Below are 20,466 nucleotides of genomic sequence, written 5' to 3' on the forward strand. Positions count from 1 at the left end.
GACTCCTGAAGAAACGTCACTATCATATAAATGTGCTAGAGAGCTCAGAGCTATTCATCTAACTTTCACCACATTTCTTCCCATACTGTGTGAGGACTAACAATCCAGTCCCTGACTATTCTCTATTTGAAGCCTCAAGATCTGAAGCAAAGATGTGGATAACACATCTTGAGGCACTACAGTAACTGTAGGCAAAATAAGTGTTCTTTCTTCTTTGTTGTTTATAGTGTTGCTGTAGCCATGCTGGGCCCAAGATATTAGAGACAAAGCGGTCGAGGCATTATCTTTTATTGGACCAGCTTCAGATCTTTATTTAGGTAGATTCTGAGTACCAGCCTCCTATCTATGAGGTCACAGCTTATGGATCACCAGCAGCAGGGAATACACTTGAACAATTACTGAAAAGAGTAAGGTGGGTGAGGCAATATCTTTGGTCTAAATTCTGTTGGTGAACAAGACAACTTTTCAGACTTACCCAGAGGTCGTCTTTAGTTCTTGAAGAAGTTGAACTTGTTTTCATCAACAAATTTGGTCCAATAAAAGATATGCCTTGCCCGATTTGTTATTCTTATATCTTGAGACCAGCATGACCGGGGCAAACACAACCTCAACAGGCACTTCTTGCCAAAAGAATCCTGTCTTGAGGATACAAGGCACTTGCGAACAAGAGGTGGAATACATGTGTACAACACATCTTGAAGAACCACAGTGACTTTAAGATCAATACGTGTTCTTTCTCTACATATTAATTCCTAGTCTCTCCTCCAACAGTCACAACATGCCTCATGCAATCCCCTTTTTACTGCACAAATATGCAGTTATACATATTTTGGTGCTGCTGACATCATGGAGATAGCTGGAGGCACCCAGAGACTTGAGTGCAGGCTGCTGCTCTGCAGTGTATGTATCTCCCAGAATTCTTTTTCCATGTGATGCCTTGAGTGTTTGTGCTAGCGCCATAGAGAAGTGCTTCTCTATGTGCATCAGATACTTACTGGGAAGACCCTGTCTGGCCCAACTTCTCCTTTGCTGTGGAATAGAAGAATTGTGTCCATGTTTCCTGTGGCTCTAAATCTGTCCCCCTGAAGATAGTTGATGTAGAATACACTGGGTGAGTTAGCTATTGGCATAACAGTAATGTGTGATCTGTACTGGGTATCTGTTCATTTGTGGCAGTTCTGGGTTTTAGGTGTGATGCTTGAAGCTCTACCCAGCCTGGAACCCAGGTGTATGACAGTTTGCTTCTCTCACATTGACAGTTAACATTTGCTAGGGTATTCCAGTTGAATTACCATGATAGGCAGAATTAGATAATTCTCAGTAATGTAAGGTATCATGGGATAAGAGGGAAGGTCCTTTTATGGACTGATAACTGGTTAAAAGACAGGAAACAAAGCGTAGGTAGGAATCAATGGTAGGTTTTCAAAGTGGAGAGAGGGAACTAGTGGGGTCCTCCAAGGGTCTGTCCTGGGACCAATCCTATTCAATTTATTTATAAATGATCTAGAGAAAGGGGTAAACAGTGAGGTGGCAAAATTTGCAGATGATACCAAACTGCTCAAGATAGTTAAGACAAAGCAGACTGTGAAGAGCTTCAAAAAGATCTCACCAAACTAAGCAATTGGGCAAAAAAAGGGCAAATGAAATTTAATGTTGATAAATGTAAAATAATGCACATTGGAAAAAATAATTCCAACTATACAAACAATATGATGGGGACTAATTTAGCTACATCTACTCGAGAGAGATCTTGGAGTCATTGTGAGTAGTTCTCTGAAAACATCCACTCAGTGTGCAGCAGCAGTCAAAAAAGCTAATAGAATGTGAGAAATCATTAAAAATGGGAGAGAGAATAAAACAGAAAATATCTTATTGCCTCTATATAAAACCATGATACACCCCCATCTTGAATACTGCATACAGATGTGGTTGCCTCACCTCAAAAAAGATATATTGGTATTGGAAAGGGGTCAGAAAAGGGCAACAGAAATGATTAGGGGTTTGGAACGGGTCCCACATGAAGAGAAATTAAAAAGACTTGGACTTTTCAGCTTCTATGCCTCAGTTTCTATGCAAATGTTTGTTACAAGTGTATGAATAAGGCCTGAGGATATGTCTATACTTGCTCCCTAGTTTGAACTAGGGATGTAAATGTAGCTGACCAAAATTGCTAATGAAGCGGGGATATAAATATCCTGCGCTTCATTAGCATAATCTCGCCTGCGCGCTATTCTGCTCTCCAGCTGATTTGAACCAGAAACTGCGCTCCGGGCCACATTCGTTCAAATCAAACCCCTTGGTTCAAACTAACATTACTCCTCATTTTTTTGAGGAGTAATGTTAATTTGAACCAAGGGGTTTGATTTGAACTAACGTGGCCCGAAGCGCAGTTTCTGGTTCAAATCAGCTGGCAAGCAGAATAACGCACGGGCAAGATTATGCTAATGAAGCGCGGGATATTTAAATCCCCACTTCATTAGCAGTTTCAGTTGGCTATATTTGCATCCCTAGTTTGAACTAGGGTGCAAGTGTAAACGTACCCTAAACAAAAACAAAAGGTAATGTTCTGTGTCTGTTTCTTCGCAAGTTTCCAGCAGTGATGTTATCATCATGGGAATAGCAATTGGAACCGCATTTCTTCTTCTTCTGGTTATCAGCCTGGCTGTGCATAAAAGAGCTCAGATGACTCGAATCTTTAGCAGGTAAGTAAAATTCAATGCGTGTTTACGTTATATGATAAGACTGTGATACTTTCACTTATCTCTAATCCCTGCTTCCTGAGTGTTACAGATAGGCTATATCTAGACTGCACTGCTTTTCAGGGATATTGGAGGTATTCTGGAAAAGCACTGCTGTGTCCAATGAACACGTCTGCTTTTCCGAAAAAATATTCGGAAAAAATATTGCCATGTAGACACACCAAATTTTGGAAAAGCCTCTTTCAAAATAAAAGCGGAAAAAGATACATAAATTGTGATTTGCAATTTGCATATCTTTTTCCGGCTTTTCTTTTCAGTCTAGACATAGCCGTGGCTATAAGCCTGCCATGCACTGCTGGCCACCTTCAAAAAGTACCCGTTACGTTTCCTACCTAGATCTGGTTGGGCTCCACACTTCTGGATACTTACCAGACTGCAGTGAAGAAATCCAGACCAAAGCTTGTAGGGAATTTTCTGCCAAAACTGAGTTTAGTCAGAAAATGCCTGTTAGGCAGAATTAAATGTTCCATCAATTCTAGTACAGATTCAATTAAACCCTCATCAAACACCATATCCCCCCCAGTGCCAATGAAAGGAGAAGGACTGGTCTAGTGTGCTTTACCTTCCCAACTTTCTCTTAGCTTCAGGGACATAGGAAGAGCTTTGGAAGTTCGGCCTCTCCACTTTCCCATCTGTTTCTAGGGAACAGACATGCAGCACTCCAGGATAACAACTTACTTCCTTTAGGAATTTGAGGGAATTGGCAGGGGAAAAGAGTGAAGAGATTCTTGCATCTCCAGGAGCAGGGCTGGAGCCCTCTTGTTAATTTATTGTGAAATTTATTAGAGAATTCCTTGAGAGTAGCTGGGATACTAAGAATTTAATTTTGATTATCTCAAAACCCTTTCTTTAATTTTTTTTTGTGGTTTTGCTTTTCTGCAAAACTATGACTATTTTAACAGAAAGAAACTCCCACAAACACTTCCTCTTTTTGCCCAGCGCTAGTATTCATATTGAATCCCCAGTGTTCTTTCCTTGCCGGGACGAGATTGAGCTTAGGCACTGTTCCTGGCTTTGTGCAGGCCTGCACAATCCCCATATATAACAGTCTTCAGTAACAGAAATGCCCTCTTGAATTCTACTGCAGTCTCTCCTGATAGACTTTCTTAGAAAGAGACCATGAGACTTTAAGTCCTTCAAGACTTCAACAATGAAATTTTCCAAATATCCTTTGTCAGCACAGAGAAGTTTAGATCAGCTCAGAGATGACTGGATGCCCAAGAAAAGAAGTGCTGTCGAGACTCCAAACTCCTTCAGTACCGAGTGCCACATACCATCTAAAAGAAGATTTTCAGTGGCTCTACCGAGCGCTACATACCATCTAAAAGAAGATTTCAATGGCTCTAAGTCTCTTTGTACTCATGACTGTTGATTACCACCAACTTACCTGTGCTGTGAGTCTGGTACCAAAGAAATAATAAAAGAGACACTATGATGTTTCTAAAATTCTCAGTATGGACCACTGTAGCTGCCATAATATCCATGGCTTTGCATCTCAGAAAATTACTGTGCAATCATATTGCCAGAAACCAGCAAAGTCCAGAGTACTATCAGTTCTGACACTTGTCGGCTTGGACTCAAACTACCCCCCTCTATGTCTATTCAGTTGATCCCACTACTGTATGAATTTAGCTTTCCTAAAGAGTTTCCTCTGCTCACAGGTACACAGGCTCTTTCAGCATCCCACTTGTCCTTATTCCCTGGTACCAGAAAACTATCCTGTACTGAAAAGACAATGAATAAGGACACACTTATACCCTGGCTATTTCCTCGGTGACAGATTCATAACATTAGCAGATCCAGGCAGGGTCATTCAGGGGAGTCCATGAATCTTGGTCTATTACTGTGTACATCTTCTGAGCCATATGGTAGTTTGCAACTTCATGACCAATCATGCAAGACTACACCACTGTTTTTTTTACACCACTGACGTATTTCCTGAACAGGCAATTTGTGGTTTCCCTCCCTGTGAAGAACTCTGTCGACTGGAGGGAAAATCAATTCAGTGTCTTTGCTGGCACTTCATTCACCCACCTCTATCAATAAGCTTCACAAGATATAGATCTCCCTTGAGAATTGGAGCTCATGTCAGTATTCTCACAAATCAGGGTAGATGGTCATTCCTGGAAACCAATCTCTACAACAACCTGTTGGAAGTCAGGACAGTCAGGAAGGCCGGCTGTCATTTCTCACCCCTCATCAGGTTAAATAAGTTAGCTCATGATGGGCAATGTGGCCTGCATATTCTGCATCAATAGAAAAGGAGAAATAAGGTCTCCTACTCCATGTGATGAAGCAGTGAAGCTGTGGAACTGGTATACAGCCCAAGAGATCCAAATTTCAGCAGTTTACCTACCAAGTGTTCAAAACACCAGAGCAGATATTTTCATTAGGTAGAACATAGAATCTAATCCAAGAGGTGAATATAAATGGACTGCTTGGTAATAGTGACCATAATATAATTAATTTCACATCTTTGTGGCAGGGGAAACACCACAGAGTCCCAATGATGTAGCACGTAATTTCAGAAAGGCATCTTCTCAAAATGAAGCATAATAATTACAATTTCAGCATATTTGCAAACTGTATTGTCTAAATAGCATGTGGTTTGTATTGTAGGTCTTCCAGAAAAAAACAAACAACACGAGATAGTTCTAGTGCTTCAGACAGAGTAAGTTTTTTTTTCAGATAGTTCACTTTGATTACTCTTTAATATGTGAAGAACATGCATGAGCATTTAGAAAACTTGTCTTCCTTTTTTCAATTAGGAAAACAATCATGCAGATCTGCAAATAATAAATCCACATTATGACAGGAAGCACAGAAGTATTACTACTATTACCAAATAAGGTTCCTAAAACCATTCCATATTAATCCTTCATTTTCAGTTAGTGCTACGTCTAGCCCTATACCTTAGCTGATGACAGTAGCCAGTGGCAGAGTCTCAGAGGGAGTGCAGAGAACAGAAGATCATTGGCTGATGTCTTTCATTGTCCCACTCTGAGCTTCTGGCAATTAGAGACTAGGGATGCTCAGAGTGTGGGGTGGCACCCCTGGCCAGCTTGGATAATAGCCATTGATGAACGTATCTTCATGAACTTACCTAGTTATTTTTTTAACCCTGTTGTATTTTTGGCCTTTAACATTCACTGATAGTGAGTTCCACTGGACACATGATGGGATTTTCTTTCCCTAATGTACTAATTGTTGGATTGGAACCTAAATTATTGTTACACTAGAAATTTCATAACTAAATCAGTGTAAGTACTCGAGCAAAAAAATGCATTGCAAGATGCTACACATACACATGGCTGTGGAAAAAATGTGTAATGATATGAAAATTGAGCATGCAGTACAATATCCTAATACATTTAGGGCTTAACTAGACTACACAGAATAGTCAAAAGAGGATATGGACATATCTTCTTCCGATCACAAACCTCATTTTTTGAGGAAGAGTGGCTTTTCGACAAACGGGCGGGGGGGGGGGGAATCGCCAAAACAGCTGCATCTAAACTATTTTCACTTCCCAAAGCTCTGCTTTCGAAAGTGAGATCGGAAGAAGATATGAAAATTCCTGCTGAATTTGCATATCCTCTTTCGACTGTTCTGTGAAGTCTGGATAAGGCCTTACAGAAGGAGCAAAGTTAAGATTGTTTATGCAACTGGCTGAGACTTGGAGGCATTCTGTATTTTGTATTGTCATCTTTCTTTATTTATATATCAGGTAATCCTGGACTCTGTGATTGTTTATATTTTAATTTTATAATAGTTTTCTAAAGGATAAGATGTATGAATAGGGAATTTTTTATTATGAATCTAAAGAAAGAAAGAAAATGTCCTGACTTGGCAGCTTAGCTGTACAATTGGAAGGTCTCATAACAGCTTTATTTTTTTTTAATGTTTGGCATAATAATAAGTATTACATGGAAACTGGTAGGTTTAACAGATAATTTTTCTATGTTGTACAAACTTTTGTATTTTCCAAAATGTTTCTGAAGAACCGTTGTATAGAACGCGATATACCAGATCTTGAATAACTATAAACAGGATAAATAAATGTTGTTACATGATGTTTGTCAGGTGGCTATATTATGTTTTAACCATTGTACTTTTTCTTTTGTTTTTTAGAAGGCGGTGAAGAAAAAAAGCAGTGTTCGGTCAAACAAATAGCTCCCCTTCTGATTTTTAAACAGAATACAGACTATTGGAATATTGAAAAGGCAATGTTTTTCTTACAAGTTCAGCCATTGAAAGAATATGTGGAACCCTACAGAGATAGTGGTGTGTCAAAACTCCCGGTTGCTTGGGATTCATGGAGAATAACCTGGGTTTTTTAAAACTGTTTATTTTGTTATTCTGTTCCACTTTATTTAAATAAATTGGTTTTGTCCTTTTCTTACTGTATGCGCAAAAGTGTGTCCTAAGAATTTCATAGACTTTCATCCTGCTTCTAAGTTGGTCCTGTCCTCTTTATCCCTGTGATTTATCCCCTAGAACTCTCTAGCTCTAGGAAGCAGAAACTTAGCCGTTCTTTAAGTGCATGCACATTTCTATTCTGCTGTGTGTGTGTACACACCTCATGTACTGTTGTTACAGAACTCTTTCCTTTGTTAGTACCTCCTGTGAGACTTGAGTATCCTATGTTTCCACATGTCACTGCATGTTGGCATAAGAGGGTGGAGCTGCTCTCAACGTCCCTGTGACTGGGCGAGCAGGCCCTGCACTGCAGGGCTGAGAGTAACCCAGGCCCAGCTGGCTGAAAAGGGCCCTGCCGGGCATGCTCCCGGCCCCTCTATCAGGGCATATATAGTGTCTGTCATGGACCACCCCCTGGTCCCGACCATATTGTCAACAAAAACAAAACAAGGAAGGCTTTGGGGTAATGCGTCGGCCACTGCCGGCGGGGTGGGGTCCGGGCCCTCCCTCGATCCCGAACCCCGGCCCAGGGCCCTAACACTAGGAGCTTGACTCCCAGTGGAAGCAGGTGGGGGCTTGCCCCTAAACGCGCCTGCTCACGGGCTTCGCGACCCTCCCTGGGCCTCACGACCCCGCCGGCGGCGGGCTTAACTCTCCCCGCTCCACCCTGGCGTGGGTAACTCAGGCTCCCAGCCCACTGGTTCCTCCCCATCCCTGGTACCTGCTCCTCCGTTCCCCTCCTGCTTCCCTCCTCCTCTTCCCTGGCTCACCTGGCCCCTTTTATCCTCCCCTCGGCTGCTTTTCCCCACTTATGGGTTCCCGGCGGCCATTTTGTCAGTCGCGCTGGTGACGTCAGGTGACGTCATCTCCGAGCGCGGCTGCGCGCCGTCTTCCCCGCCCTCAGGCCGGCCAGCCGCAGCCTTCCCCATCCCCCGCCCATCTCGGGGGCCGTCCGGAGGTGGGTTCCCCGGGGCTGCCGCCGCATAACCGGCGGCTCCTGTAGCCACGGACAGTCCTTCCATCCGTGGCTGGTGACGGGGTTGCTCCACCCCATCAGTGTCACTCTGACTACTTCCCTGCCACAAGTCTGGAGACACTAAACATCAACTCGAAACAAAAAAAGTAGATTCAAAGAGATGGAACTTTTTTAGATGCAAACTTCATTCCACAGGATATTGGAAACTTGGAATTGCAAACCATCAGGCATTCCTGAGTCACTAGGACTTCACTTCCTGGGAAAAATGTTATAAAATGTAAATATGTAATTACCAAAGCATTATGGGCAGGTGTTTGCAGTAATTGTGCAAGAAGCCAACTTGGTTGCTAGACCTGCTCTCCAGAACAGCTTAGATGGCATAGACATGTCTGCTCAAACATGGTGTCAACTATTCCTGTGAGATGTTCATAGTTGCAGTCATCTGGGCTCCCCCCAGATGTCCAGCACACCATCCAAGGACCTCTTTTTGACGGTTCCTCTTTGTTTTTGGGTAGTAGCCTTCATAGCCCAAAGATTCCAGGGCAACATTAAAATCACTTGGAATCTATATTCTAGCAACAAGAAGGAAACAGTTCCCTCTACAGCAGCCATACAGACACCAGGTATTTTCTCCTTGTTCTAAGGATCCAAAAAGGAGAAAGGACAGGAGTTACAGGAGACAATTTCCCACTGCTCTTCTTCAGCATCATTGTGCTCATCCTTTCCAGTTGCCTTATTAAAAATGCATTTTCATGAGTTGATTGAGAGTCATCATGTATCAGATCCTGTAGTTTCCTCTGGTTCCCACCTTTTGTTTACAAACTGCTTATCGGTTTCCTACGGCTTTGGGCCCAATTAACTCTGGAAAGTGGGTTTCAAACACAGTGGAATCATGATATGCTCTCTAGTTTATTTCTACCCCTTATCTCTCGTCTGTTATCAGCTCATAGAGCTACCATTTGGTCTATCAGCTGCTTCTAAAGTATTCACAAAGTACATGGCAATGGTGGCAGCATTTCTAAGAAAATTATAAAGCTGTGTGTTTCTATCCCTAGATGATCCCTAGAGATTGTAGAGGGTCTCAGGTGTTATCCAGCATATTCACCATCCTATCTACATTGGATGCACTGGAACTCCTAGTAAACTGGGACGAATCAATTCTAAAATCAATACAGAGACTACAGTGTATTAGAGCCATTTTACATTTCATAAAGTCTAGCCTTTGTTACTCCAATACAGGTTAAAAACATGATAGGGTTTAATGCTATTGCTAAAAGCATACTCTCACACTAAGACACCAAAGCTGCTTTTGTCTCCTAGAAGATATGGGGTGCTGGTACCAAGATGGGGGTGTAGGCTCTGGAGTAAGGCTGGTAAGGAAGGGTTTGGAGAGCAGGAGGGGGTTTAGGACTGGTGCAGGGGGGTTGAATGCAGGAGAGGTTGTAGTGGGCAGGCTCAGAGAGGAGACTCAGGACTGGAGTGCAGGTTCTTGGAGTGAGTTTGTGTGTGGGAGGGGAGGAGGAATAACTAAATTGTTTCTTCTCAGAACTGTTCAGCTTCCACAGCAGCAGAACACATTGGTGGATCAGCTAAGCAGGTCATATTCTGCATGTGGTCTTTATGACTAGAGATGGACAAAACCATCTTCCAACTCTGGGGTCCTCCTAAATTATACCTGGGAGGGGACTCAGGACAGGAGCAGGGGGCTGAAGTGGAGGAGGGGACACAGGGCGGGGCTAGAAGGTAAGAATGCAGGCTCTGGGAGTGGGTTAAGTTTCATTAGGAGATTCCAACCTGGGGCAGAGCTTTTGTGTGCTTGGGACTAAGGCAAGTTCCTTGCCTTCCTTTTCTCTATATGGCTCCCACAAGAGGCCAGCATGTCCATCTCCTAGGTGGAGGGGCCAGAAGTTCTACATGCTGCCCATAGGCACAGGCACTGCCCTTGCAACTACCATTCACCGCAGTTCCCAGACAATGGGAGCTGCAGAGTTGGCACCAGCTTTCTGATTGCCCCTACACCTGCAGAGACATGTCTGCCACTTTCAGAGCTGTTTGGAGCCAAGGCAGGCAGGAATTATTGCCTGCATCACCATGGACTTTTAACAGCCCAGTGTGCATGCTGACTGGAGCTGCCAGGGACCCTTTTCAAACATGTTCTGTTTGAAAAACAGACACCTGGTCACCCTGCTAGGGCCTGCTGTGAGGGGCAGTTAAGGAGTTTTAGGAGAGGTGTTGGAGTTAAATGGGAGAGGATGGAAGGGGAGGGAAAGAAATGGGACTTGCTATGGTAATGGTGGAGCAAGCAGAGAGGGCAATGAGTCTGACTGAGGAGGATTCACATGGGAGCCAATCTAGGAGGGAGCAATGGGGGCTGCCGAGGTATGTTTGGGGGAAGTTAGACATGTGGAGCAGGAATTTTGTTCATGGAGCAAGGTAAGTGAGACATGGCAAATGTCAGGATCAGGCATGGGGTGAGAGGGTTTGGGGAACAGGAAAAGGTGAAGGTTGGACTGGGTGGCAAATGAGGCTGAGCCTGGGGCGACTGGAGCAGAGGGAGTGGGGCTGTCACTGAGGGAGTGGGAGTAGGGAAGGCTGGCCTGCGGTAATAATAGCAGAGAGGGTGGGTTTGGCAGGGAGGGGGAAGAGCTGGCACTGAGGTCTTAGAAGCAGGGGGGAGGAGCTTGCAGTGAGTCAGTGGGAGAGGAGTGGGGCTGCCTCTGAGGTAATAGGACCAGAGGGGTGAAGCTGTCTCTGAGATAATAGAAGCAGACAGGCAGGGCTGGCGCTGAGGCAGTTGGTAAGGAAGGGGAGGGGCTGGCGCTGAGGCTGTTGGCAGGGTAGGGGAGGGGCTGGCGCTGAGGCTGTTGGCAGGGAAGGGGTGGGGCTGGCGCTGAGGCAGTTGGTAGGGAAGGGAAGGGGCTGGCGCTGAGGCAGTTGGTAGGGAAGGGGTGGGGCTGGCGCTGAGGCAGTTGGTAGGGAAGGGGTGGGGCTGGCGCTGAGGCAGTTGGTAAGGAAGGGGAGGGGCTGGCGCTGAGGCAGTTGGTAGGGAAGGGGAGGGGCTGGCGCTGAGGCAGTTGGCAGGGAAGGGGAGGGGCTGGCGCTGAGGCAGTTGGCAGGGAAGGGGTAGGGCTGGCAGTGAGGCAGTTGGTAGGGAAGTGGAGGGGCTGGCGCTGAGGCAGTTGGCAGGGAAGGGGTGGGGCTGGCGCTGAGGCAGTTGGCAGGGAAGGGGTGGGGCTGGCGCTGAGGCAGTTGGTAGGGAAGGGGAGGGGCTGGCGCTGAGGCAGTTGGTAGGGAAGGGGAGGGGCTGGCGCTGAGGCAGTTGGTAGGGAAGGGGAGGGGCTGGCGCTGAGGCAGTTGGTAGGGAAGGGGAGGGGCTGGCGCTGAGGCAGTTGGTAGGGAAGGGGAGGGGCTGGCGCTGAGGCAGTTGGCAGGGAAGGGGTAGGGCTGGCAGTGAGGCAGTTGGTAAGGAAGGGGAGGGGCTGGCGCTGAGGCAGTTGGTAGGGAAGGGGTGGGGCTGGCGCTGAGGCAGTTGGTAGGGAAGGGGTGGGGCTGGCGCTGAGGCAGTTGGTAGGGAAGGGGAGGGGCTGGCGCTGAGGCAGTTGGTAGGGAAGGGGAGGGGCTGGCGCTGAGGCAGTTGGTAGGGAAGGGGAGGGGCTGGCGCTGAGGCAGTTGGTAAGGAAGGGGTGGGGCTGGCGCTGAGGCAGTTGGTAGGGAAGGGGTGGGGCTGGCGCTGAGGCAATTGGTAGGGAAAGCGTGGGGCTGGCGCTGAGGCAGTTGGTAGGGAAGGGGTGGGGCTGGCGCTGAGGCAGTTGGTAAGGAAGGGGTGGGGCTGGCGCTGAGGCAGTTGGCAGGGAAGGGGAGGGGCTGGCGCTGAGGCAGTTGGCAGGGAAGGGGTAGGGCTGGTGCTGAGGCAGTTGGTAGGGAAAGCGTGGGGCTGGCGCTGAGGCAGTTGGTAGGGAAGGGGTGGGGCTGGCGCTGAGGCAGTTGGTAGGGAAGGGGTGGGGCTGGCGCTGAGGCAGTTGGTAGGGAAAGCGTGGGGCTGGCGCTGAGGCAGTTGGCAGGGAAGGGGTGGGGCTGGCACTGAGGCACTTGGCAGGGAAGGGGTGGGGCTGGCACTGAGGCAGTTGGCAGGGAAGGGGTGGGGCTGGCACTGAGGCAGTTGGTAGGGAAGGGGTGGGGCTGGCACTGAGGCACTTGGCAGGTAAGGGGTGGGGCTGGCGCTGAGGCAGTTGGTAGGGAAGGGGTGGGGCTGGCGCTGAGGCAGTTGGCAGGGAAGGGGAGGGGCTGGCGCTGAGGCAGTTGGCAGGGAAGGGGTAGGGCTGGCGCTGAGGCAGTTGGCAGAGAAGGGGTGGGGCTGGCGCTGAAGCAGTTGGTAGGGAAGGGGTGGGGCTGGCGCTGAGGCAGTTGGTAGGGAAGGGGTGGGGCTGGCGCTGAGGCAGTTGGCAGGGAAGGGGTGGGGCTGGCACTGAGGCAATTGGTAGGGAAAGCGTGGGGCTGGAGCTGAGGCAGTTGGTAGGGAAAGCGTGGGGCTGGCACTGAGGCAGTTGGTAGGGAAGGGGTGGGGCTGGCACTGAGGCAGTTGGTAGGGAAGGGAAGGGGCTGGCGCTGAGGCAGTTGGTAGGGAAGGGGAGGGGCTGGCGCTGAGGCAGTTGGTAAGGAAGGGGAGGGGCTGGCACTGAGGCAGTTGGCAGGGAAGGGGTGGGGCTGGCACTGAGGCACTTGGCAGGTAAGGGGTGGGGCTGGCGCTGAGGCAGTTGGTAGGGAAGGGGTGGGGCTGGCGCTGAGGCAGTTGGTAGGGAAGGGGAGGGGCTGGCGCTGAGGCAGAAGGTAAGGAAGGGGAGGGGCTGGCGCTGAGGCAGTTGGCAGGGAAGGGGTAGGGCTGGTGCTGAGGCAGTTGGCAGGGAAGGGGTAGGGCTGGTGCTGAGGCAGTTGGCAGAGAAGGGGTGGGGCTGGCGCTGAGGCAGTTGGTAGGGAAGGGGTGGGGCTGGCGCTGAGGCAGTTGGTAGGGAAGGGGTGGGACTGGCACTGAGGCAATTGGTAGGGAAGGGGTGGGGCTGGCGCTGAGGCAGTTGGTAGGGAAGGGGTGGCGCTGGCACTGAGGCAATTGGTAGGGAAAGCGTGGGGCTGGAGCTGAGGCAGTTGGTAGGGAAAGCGTGGGGCTGGCGCTGAGGCAGTTGGTAGGGAAGGGGTGGGGCTGGCACTGAGGCAGTTGGTAGGGAAGGGAAGGGGCTGGCGCTGAGGCAGTTGGTAGGGAAGGGGAGGGGCTGGCGCTGAGGCAGTTGGTAAGGAAGGGGAGGGGCTGGCGCTGAGGCAGTTGGTAGGGAAGGGGTGGGGCTGGCGCTGAGGCAGTTGGTAAGGAAGGGGAGGGGCTGGCGCTGAGGCAGTTGGTAAGGAAGGGGAGGGGCTGGCGCTGAGGCACTTGGCAGGGAAGGGGTGGGGCTGGCGCTGAGGCACTTGGCAGGGAAGGGGTGGGGCTGGCGCTGAGGCACTTGGCAGGGAAGGGGTGGGGCTGGCACTGAGGCAGTTGGCAGGGAAGGGGTGGGGCTGGCGCTGAGGCACTTGGCAGGTAAGGGGTGGGGCTGGCGCTGAGGCACTTGGCAGGGAAGGGGTGGGGCTGGCGCTGAGGCACTTGGCAGGTAAGGGGTGGGGCTGGCGCTGAGGCAGTTGGTAGGGAAGGGGAGGGGCTGGCGCTGAGGCAGTTGGTAAGGAAGGGGAGGGGCTGGCGCTGAGGCAGTTGGTAAGGAAGGGGTGGGACTGGCGCTGAGGCAGTTGGCAGGGAAGGGGTGGGACTGGCGCTGAGGCAGTTGGCAGGGAAGGGGTGGGGCTGGCACTGAGGCACTTGGCAGGGAAGGGGTGGGGCTGGCACTGAGGCAGTTGGCAGGGAAGGGGTGGGGCTGGCACTGAGGCACTTGGCAGGTAAGGGGTGGGGCTGGCGCTGAGGCAGTTGGTAGGGAAGGGGAGGGGCTGGCGCTGAGGCAGTTGGTAGGGAAGGGGAGGGGCTGGCGCTGAGGCAGTTGGTAAGGAAGGGGTGGGACTGGCGCTGAGGCAGTTGGCAGGGAAGGGGTGGGGCTGGCGCTGAGGCAGTTGGCAGGGAAGGGGTGGGGCTGGCGCTGAGGCAGTTGGTAGGGAAGGGGTGGGGCTGGCGCTGAGGCAGTTGGTAGGGAAGGGGTGGGGCTGGAGCTGAGGCAGTTGGTAGGGAAAGCGTGGGGCTGGCACTGAGGCAGTTGGTAGGGAAGGGGTGGGGCTGGCACTGAGGCAGTTGGTAGGGAAGGGGAGGGGCTGGCGCTGAGGCAGTTGGTAAGGAAGGGGAGGGGCTGGCGCTGAGGCAGTTGGTAGGGAAGGGGAGGGGCTGGTGCTGAGGCACTTGGCAGGGAAGGGGTGGGGCTGGCGCTGAGGCAGTTGGTAGGGAAGGGGAGGGGCTGGCGCTGAGGCAGTTGGTAAGGAAGGGGAGGGGCTGGCACTGAGGCAGTTGGCAGGGAAGGGGTGGGGCTGGCACTGAGGCACTTGGCAGGTAAGGGGTGGGGCTGGCACTGAGGCAGTTGGCAGGGAAGGGGAGGGGCTGGCGCTGAGGCAGTTGGCAGGGAAGGGGTGGGGCTGGCGCTGAGGCAGTTGGTAGGGAAGGGGTGGGGCTGGCACTGAGGCAGTTGGCAGGGAAGGGGTGGGGCTGGCACTGAGGCAGTTGGCAGGGAAGGGGTGGGGCTGGCGCTGAGGCAGTTGGCAGGGAAGGGGTGGGGCTGGGGCTGAGGCAGTTGGTAGCGAAGGGGTGGGGCTGGCGCTGAGGCAGTTGGCAGGGAAGGGGAGGGGCTGGCACTGAGGCAGTTGGCAGGGAAGTGGTGGGGCTGGCGCTGAGGCAGTTGGCAGAGAAGGGGTGGGGCTGGCGCTGAGGCAGTTGGTAGGGAAGGGGTGGGGCTGGCGCTGAGGCAGTTGGTAGGGAAAGCGTGGGGCTGGCGCTGAAGCAGTTGGTAGGGAAGGGGTGGGGCTGGCACTGAGGCAATTGGTAGGGAAAGCGTGGGGCTGGAGCTGAGGCAGTTGGTAGGGAAAGCGTGGGGCTGGCACTGAGGCAGTTGGTAGGGAAGGGGAGGGGCTGGCGCTGAGGCAGTTGGTAAGGAAGGGGTGGGGCTGGCGCTGAGGCAGTTGGTAGGGAAGGGGAGGGGCTGGCGCTGAGGCAGTTGGTAAGGAAGGGGAGGGGCTGGCGCTGAGGCAGTTGGTAAGGAAGGGGAGGGGCTGGCGCTGAGGCACTTGGCAGGGAAGGGGTAGGGCTGGCGCTGAGGCAGTTGGTAGGGAAGGGGAGGGGCTGGCGCTGAGGCAGTTGGTAAGGAAGTGGAGGGGCTGGCTCTGAGGCAGTTGGTAAGGAAGGGGAGGGGCTGGCGCTGAGGCAGTTGGTAAGGAAGGGGAGGGGCTGGCGCTGAGGCACTTGGCAGGGAAGGGGTGGGGCTGGCGCTGAGGCAGTTGGCAGGGAAGGGGTGGGGCTGGCACTGAGGCACTTGGCAGGGAAGGGGTGGGGCTGGCACTGAGGCACTTGGCAGGTAAGGGGTGGGGCTGGCACTGAGGCAGTTGGCAGGGAAGGGGAGGGGCTGGCGCTGAGGCAGTTGGCAGGGAAGGGGTGGGGCTGGCACTGAGGCAGTTGGTAGGGAAGGGGTGGGGCTGGCACTGAGGCAGTTGGCAGGGAAGGGGGTGGGGCTGGCACTGAGGCAGTTGGCAGGGAAGGGGTGGGGCTGGGGCTGAGGCAGTTGGCAGGGAAGGGGTGGGGCTGGCACTGAGGCAGTTGGTAGCGAAGGGGTAGGGCTGGCGCTGAGGCAGTTGGCAGGGAAGGGGAGGGGCTGGCGCTGAGGCAGTTGGTAGGGAAGGGGTGGGGCTGGCACTGAGGCAGTTGGTAGGGAAGGGGTGGGGCTGGCACTGAGGCAGTTGGTAGGGAAGGGGTGGGGCTGGCACTGAGGTAATAGCAGAAAGGATGGGTCTGGCAGTGGAGGAGGGGAGAGCGGGCACTGAGGTTACAGATGCCGCGGGTGAGGGGCTTGCAGTGAGGCAGGTGGGGGGGGGGGGGGAAGCTGTCATTGAGGCAGTGGGAGAGGAGCAGGGCTGTCTCTGAGGTAGTACAACCGGGGTGGGGGGGGGTCTGTCAGTGAGGCTGTTGGGTAGGAAGTCTGGCAGTGGGTCTGGCACTGAAGTAATAGAAGCAGAGGGGAAGGTATGGCAGGGAGCCAGTTGGCAGGGAGGGAGGCTGTCACTCAGGCAGCGTGTGGAGGGGTGGGGCTGGCACTGAGGTCACAGAAGCAGAGTGGGCGGGGCTGGCAGGGAGGCAGTTGACAGGAAAAGGCAGGGGTGGGTCTGGCACTAGGGCAGTAGAGCGGAGGGGGAAGGAGGTGTTGTCTCAGCACATCCTTGACTGGTGTCGGAGCTTCAAGGGATGGGGCTGCAGCTCTGGGTCCTGCTTCTGCTGCTGCGGAGCCTAGGTGAGGCAGGGAGTGAATCAGACAGGGATGCCATGGGTGGAGGTGTTTAGGGCTATGCTTGCAGGTCAGGGGCCCTATAAAGAAGGGGGAGCCTGGAATCAAGGTGTGTGTGAAAGAAAACAAGGCCAGAACAGGGAGGAGAAGCATGACTAGTATGGAGTAGGGGTGAAAGGGAAGACTGGAGGAAGTATGGAAAGGGGTCTGCCAGGTGACATTCAGAGGTGGGCAGTAGGCAAACAGGTGCCAAACCCATTGCATTTTTGGGAGGTTTGGAAGGATTTTTGTGGGAGTGAAGGTAGAAGTGCCAGTACACCGGAGCACCCTCAAACTGGATTCGCTCTACCTGCTCTGGTGCCCATCAAAGGATGGACATGGGAGGGGGGGAGAAGGGCACTGAGGCCTGCCAAGGTGGAGGCAAATTTGTGGAACAAAAAGGAAAAGAGAGAGAGAAACATGCTTGTGTAGCAATGAAGTATATAGTAGGGACCATTAAAATGGGTTTTGATGTGGGAACAGTTTTGGCAGTGGAGCAGGAACCTGGCTCAGCTGATGAAAGCTTGGGCACATGGACACAGGAGAAGAGGAGTGCAGCCTGCTGAAGATGATGCCAGAGTGGTGTAGCAGGAAAGGGTTAGTAACTGTGGGGTAGACAATGGACCTAGATTAGATATTTATGAGGGATGGAACAGGGAGAAGGAAATGAACCTTGCTCCATGGAGTTTTGGAGGGGCTATGCAAAGGAAGGCAGTCCCATTGATAAGGGAATATTTGGGATTGCAGAAAATGGAGGAGAGAATATAGCTCAATAAGGGGATTTGGACCCTGAATAAGGGGGACAAATGTTGATCAGAGGAGAGGTTTGCTGTGAATGGAACAGGGAGTGGGGAGTGTAGCTTACTGAGTGTGGTATTGTCAGCCGACGGTCAGGGCAGTGTGTGTGTGTATGCTTCTGAGAAAAGGTTTAACGTCCGTGTCTTTACTGCTAGGACCGGGGTCCTGTCGCAGAGGGTGGCCAGCAGGCCAACAGACGCCTCGTTATATAGGAAGAGCTTATTACACCTTAGACTTTAGCTGCTAGAACACAGGGGTTCCTTTGCAGAGGGCAGCCTAGGAAAGGCTGAAAAGGTGCCCCAACGGATCTTGTCACCTGGGAGTGACACAGATCCAAACGCCTAAGCTCTCTCTATGTCTGTCCTTTTATGACTGGCTGAAGTTCTTTTAAATTGTGCTTGGTTCTGTTACAGCAACTGAAGGAGTCAGGTTAAAGCTTAAACAGTTACAGGTTTATTAAAAGACTTATAAAAGCATATGGTTACAATGGCTATTGCTCTATTTCTTAAATGCTAACAAATACAGATTTTAAAAATGGTTACAAAGAAAATAAAGATAGAAAATAGAAATAATGGTACTAAGTGACAGCTTAATTTTTAAAGAGCTCTAAGTCTATGTGTATATATATACTTAAACAAAGGACCACATCTAGGTACAATTTTTACCCCTTTCTGTGCCTCTCGACTCTAGTGTGTCAGGCCAGGGCCGGTCTTTCAATTCCTAGGAAAGACGAATACGAGGTGGGCGTCCTCTTGGAACCTCGGGAGATCAAACACCAAACCCAACCAGCAGATAGATGGTAGATTGACACTCAGAGAAAATGCGCTGCTGGACCTATCTTTATACCCCTGGGGGCCCGTATTCTCTTTCTTATCTAAGATGCCGAATTCTACTGGTCCGTTTTGTGGCGCTAGTTCTTACAAGCAAGTTTCAAGTTAATTTACACTTGCAAGAGAGATAACTAAATTGTGAGCACTAGACATTTTTTTACTGGGCGAGAGATTCCTCCCCCCGCGGATGGATGTGTGTTCGTATCAATATGGGTTTGAGTCAAGGGCACTCCTTGGCAGCTTCTTGGTCAGCAATTGGCGTATCTCTGTTTACAGCCATTCACGGTCACACAGCCTGGGCCTTCTGCTCTGTGTGCCCTGTATGCTCTAGGCAAGCAAAAATGGATGTTACAAGGGGGTTCCTGTCTGGCTACAGGTATGCAATAGTAGATACAATGAAATGGGGTCTATTGATGTTGCAGAGCATAGTTGTTCCCATTTAGGGAATGGTTGTGGCTTGCAAGAAGATGGAGGACAGGCAGTGAAAAGAAGTATCCAACATAGGGCTCATTGAAGAGTACAATGCAGCAATGGGAATATGGGGCTAACCATGGTTGCGTGTTGTATGATACAGGAGAGGGACAGAAGAGCAGGGCATAATGTGGGGTGTATTAGAAGAATTAAATTGGATACAATGGGCAAGGTGGACCAGGGAGAGTATACTCTGGTCAAGGGGTTCAGTGTTTGCTTGGAAGAGAGAGCCTACTGATTAAGGAATACAGCATAGGTGGCTGGAAAATCAGGGTGATGGAAAAAGAATGGAAGGGGCCTGATAGCATTGTGTTTGGGTTGGAAAAGAGAACCAAAGGTATAGAAATGCTACTCTGTGTTCTCTCTGTATCTAAGCTGATCAGATAGTTTGGCCGACACTGAATTAAGAAGCGTCAGGAGGTAGCCAAGTTAGACTGTACAGGATAAACTTAAAAACAACAAATAGTCTGGTAGCACTTTATAGACTAACAAAACATGTAGATGGTTTCATTAGCTTTCGTGGGCACAACCCACTTCTTCATACCAGAGTTTTGAGTATAGGATGTGCAGACCCAAAATAAATAGGGGAGGAGGAAGGGGAAAGGAAAAAAAGGAGGGGGTGGGAAACAAGGAGCAGAGGGTATGGAACAGGAAGGCAGAACTGGGAATAGTAAGCACCTGAAGATTGGGTAGTTAAAGCAGATAAGAATCAAAGGCAACAACAGGAACCTACAAGAAAAGCTGTTTCCACCTTCATTGAATGTTAGGTTGATGGTTGATAGTGTCTCAACCAGCCTTCATCAGGATTGAGGCCATTAGCATGAGAATTGAATTCAAGTGGAATGAATGTAATTCTAATGCCTCTCTGTGTATTTGGCTAGTCGAATTGGTTTGTGACAAGACAACCACTTGAAGATCTTTTAAACAGTGATTAGGTAGATTAAAATGTTCCCCAACAGGTTTCTGTATGTTCCCTTTACGTATATCTGATTTATGTCCATTGATTCTATCTCGTAGGGACTATCCAGTTTGTCCAATATATATAGCTGTCATTTGACGGCAGATCAAATTACTGGATGTGCAGTCAAATGATCTTTTGATTTGGTAGCTTAGAAGCAGACTTCATTGTTGTCCTTGGAATTGTTCCTCCTCCTGGAATTGTTCCGCCCGTTGTACTGAGTGATTTCTGTATAAAATGATTTGCAGTGTCAGAATCCAGAAGTACATATTACAGTAATGGTTAACTTATATCCTATTTAACATATTTGAATCTATTTCTCTTTCTAGGCTTTTCTGAGACTTTGAAATTATCTTACTCTGAAGTAATAGTGCCAAGAAAGCTAGAACCAAGGAATGGCATAGATACCAAGGTAGTACTACTTTCCAAGAACTTTGGAATTAATATGCTGAATCAGACTAAGGATCCATGAATCTTGTCTTTGGTAATTTGCAGTACCACATGCTTTAGCAGAGAGTGTAACCACCTCTATAATGAAGTATAAAGCTAAAAATTGTTCCCTAATCTTGAGCTACTAGTGGTTTGGTTCTCCTCTGAGGCACAAGGCTTGATGATCCTTAATGCTGCATTGTTTGTTGTTGCCCGTATAACTGCACCTGACATTTTTCTGAGTGGAACTGGGTCTGCATTAAGAACATTTATCATTTGATAATAGTTAAAGCAAATAGTATTAAAATATTTATCCTCATCACATTCCTGTAAATTAGGA

The 20,466-nt window shown here is 50.0% G+C and overlaps 2 protein-coding genes across 7 annotated transcripts in view; both read left to right on the forward strand.

Moving 5' to 3' along the window:
- LOC112546503 (disintegrin and metalloproteinase domain-containing protein 20-like) overlaps positions 1 to 7,157 on the forward strand; it is a 148,924-nt gene extending 141,767 nt beyond the window's left edge. The window contains exons 19-21 of the mRNA XM_025186935.2: positions 2,588 to 2,702; positions 5,379 to 5,430; positions 6,891 to 7,157. Coding sequence (XP_025042720.2) covers positions 2,588 to 2,702; positions 5,379 to 5,430; positions 6,891 to 6,932 — 209 coding nt within the window. The 3' untranslated portion in view covers positions 6,933 to 7,157. The remainder of the gene's footprint in view (positions 1 to 2,587; positions 2,703 to 5,378; positions 5,431 to 6,890) is intronic.
- A 3,690-nt stretch (positions 7,158 to 10,847) lies between these two features.
- LOC102463166 (disintegrin and metalloproteinase domain-containing protein 21-like) overlaps positions 10,848 to 20,466 on the forward strand; it is a 135,521-nt gene continuing 125,902 nt past the window's right edge. The window contains exons 1-3 of one of the 6 annotated variants that reach the window (XM_075919610.1): positions 10,848 to 10,951; positions 17,124 to 17,237; positions 20,027 to 20,109. Coding sequence is in view for 2 of the 6 variants with exons in the window: in XM_075919609.1 (XP_075775724.1) it covers positions 16,562 to 16,607; positions 20,027 to 20,109 (129 nt within the window). In the remaining 4 variants the exon portion in view is untranslated. Of the gene's footprint in view, positions 10,952 to 16,188; positions 16,608 to 17,123; positions 17,238 to 20,026; positions 20,110 to 20,466 lie in introns of those variants that run through there. The other 5 variants (XM_025186928.2, XR_003090199.2, XR_012900817.1 and 2 more) reach the window with 5 other exon arrangements.

The sequence above is a fragment of the Pelodiscus sinensis genome, chromosome 1 (genome assembly GCF_049634645.1).
Source record: "Pelodiscus sinensis isolate JC-2024 chromosome 1, ASM4963464v1, whole genome shotgun sequence".
Classification (NCBI taxonomy): domain Eukaryota; kingdom Metazoa; phylum Chordata; order Testudines; family Trionychidae; genus Pelodiscus; species Pelodiscus sinensis.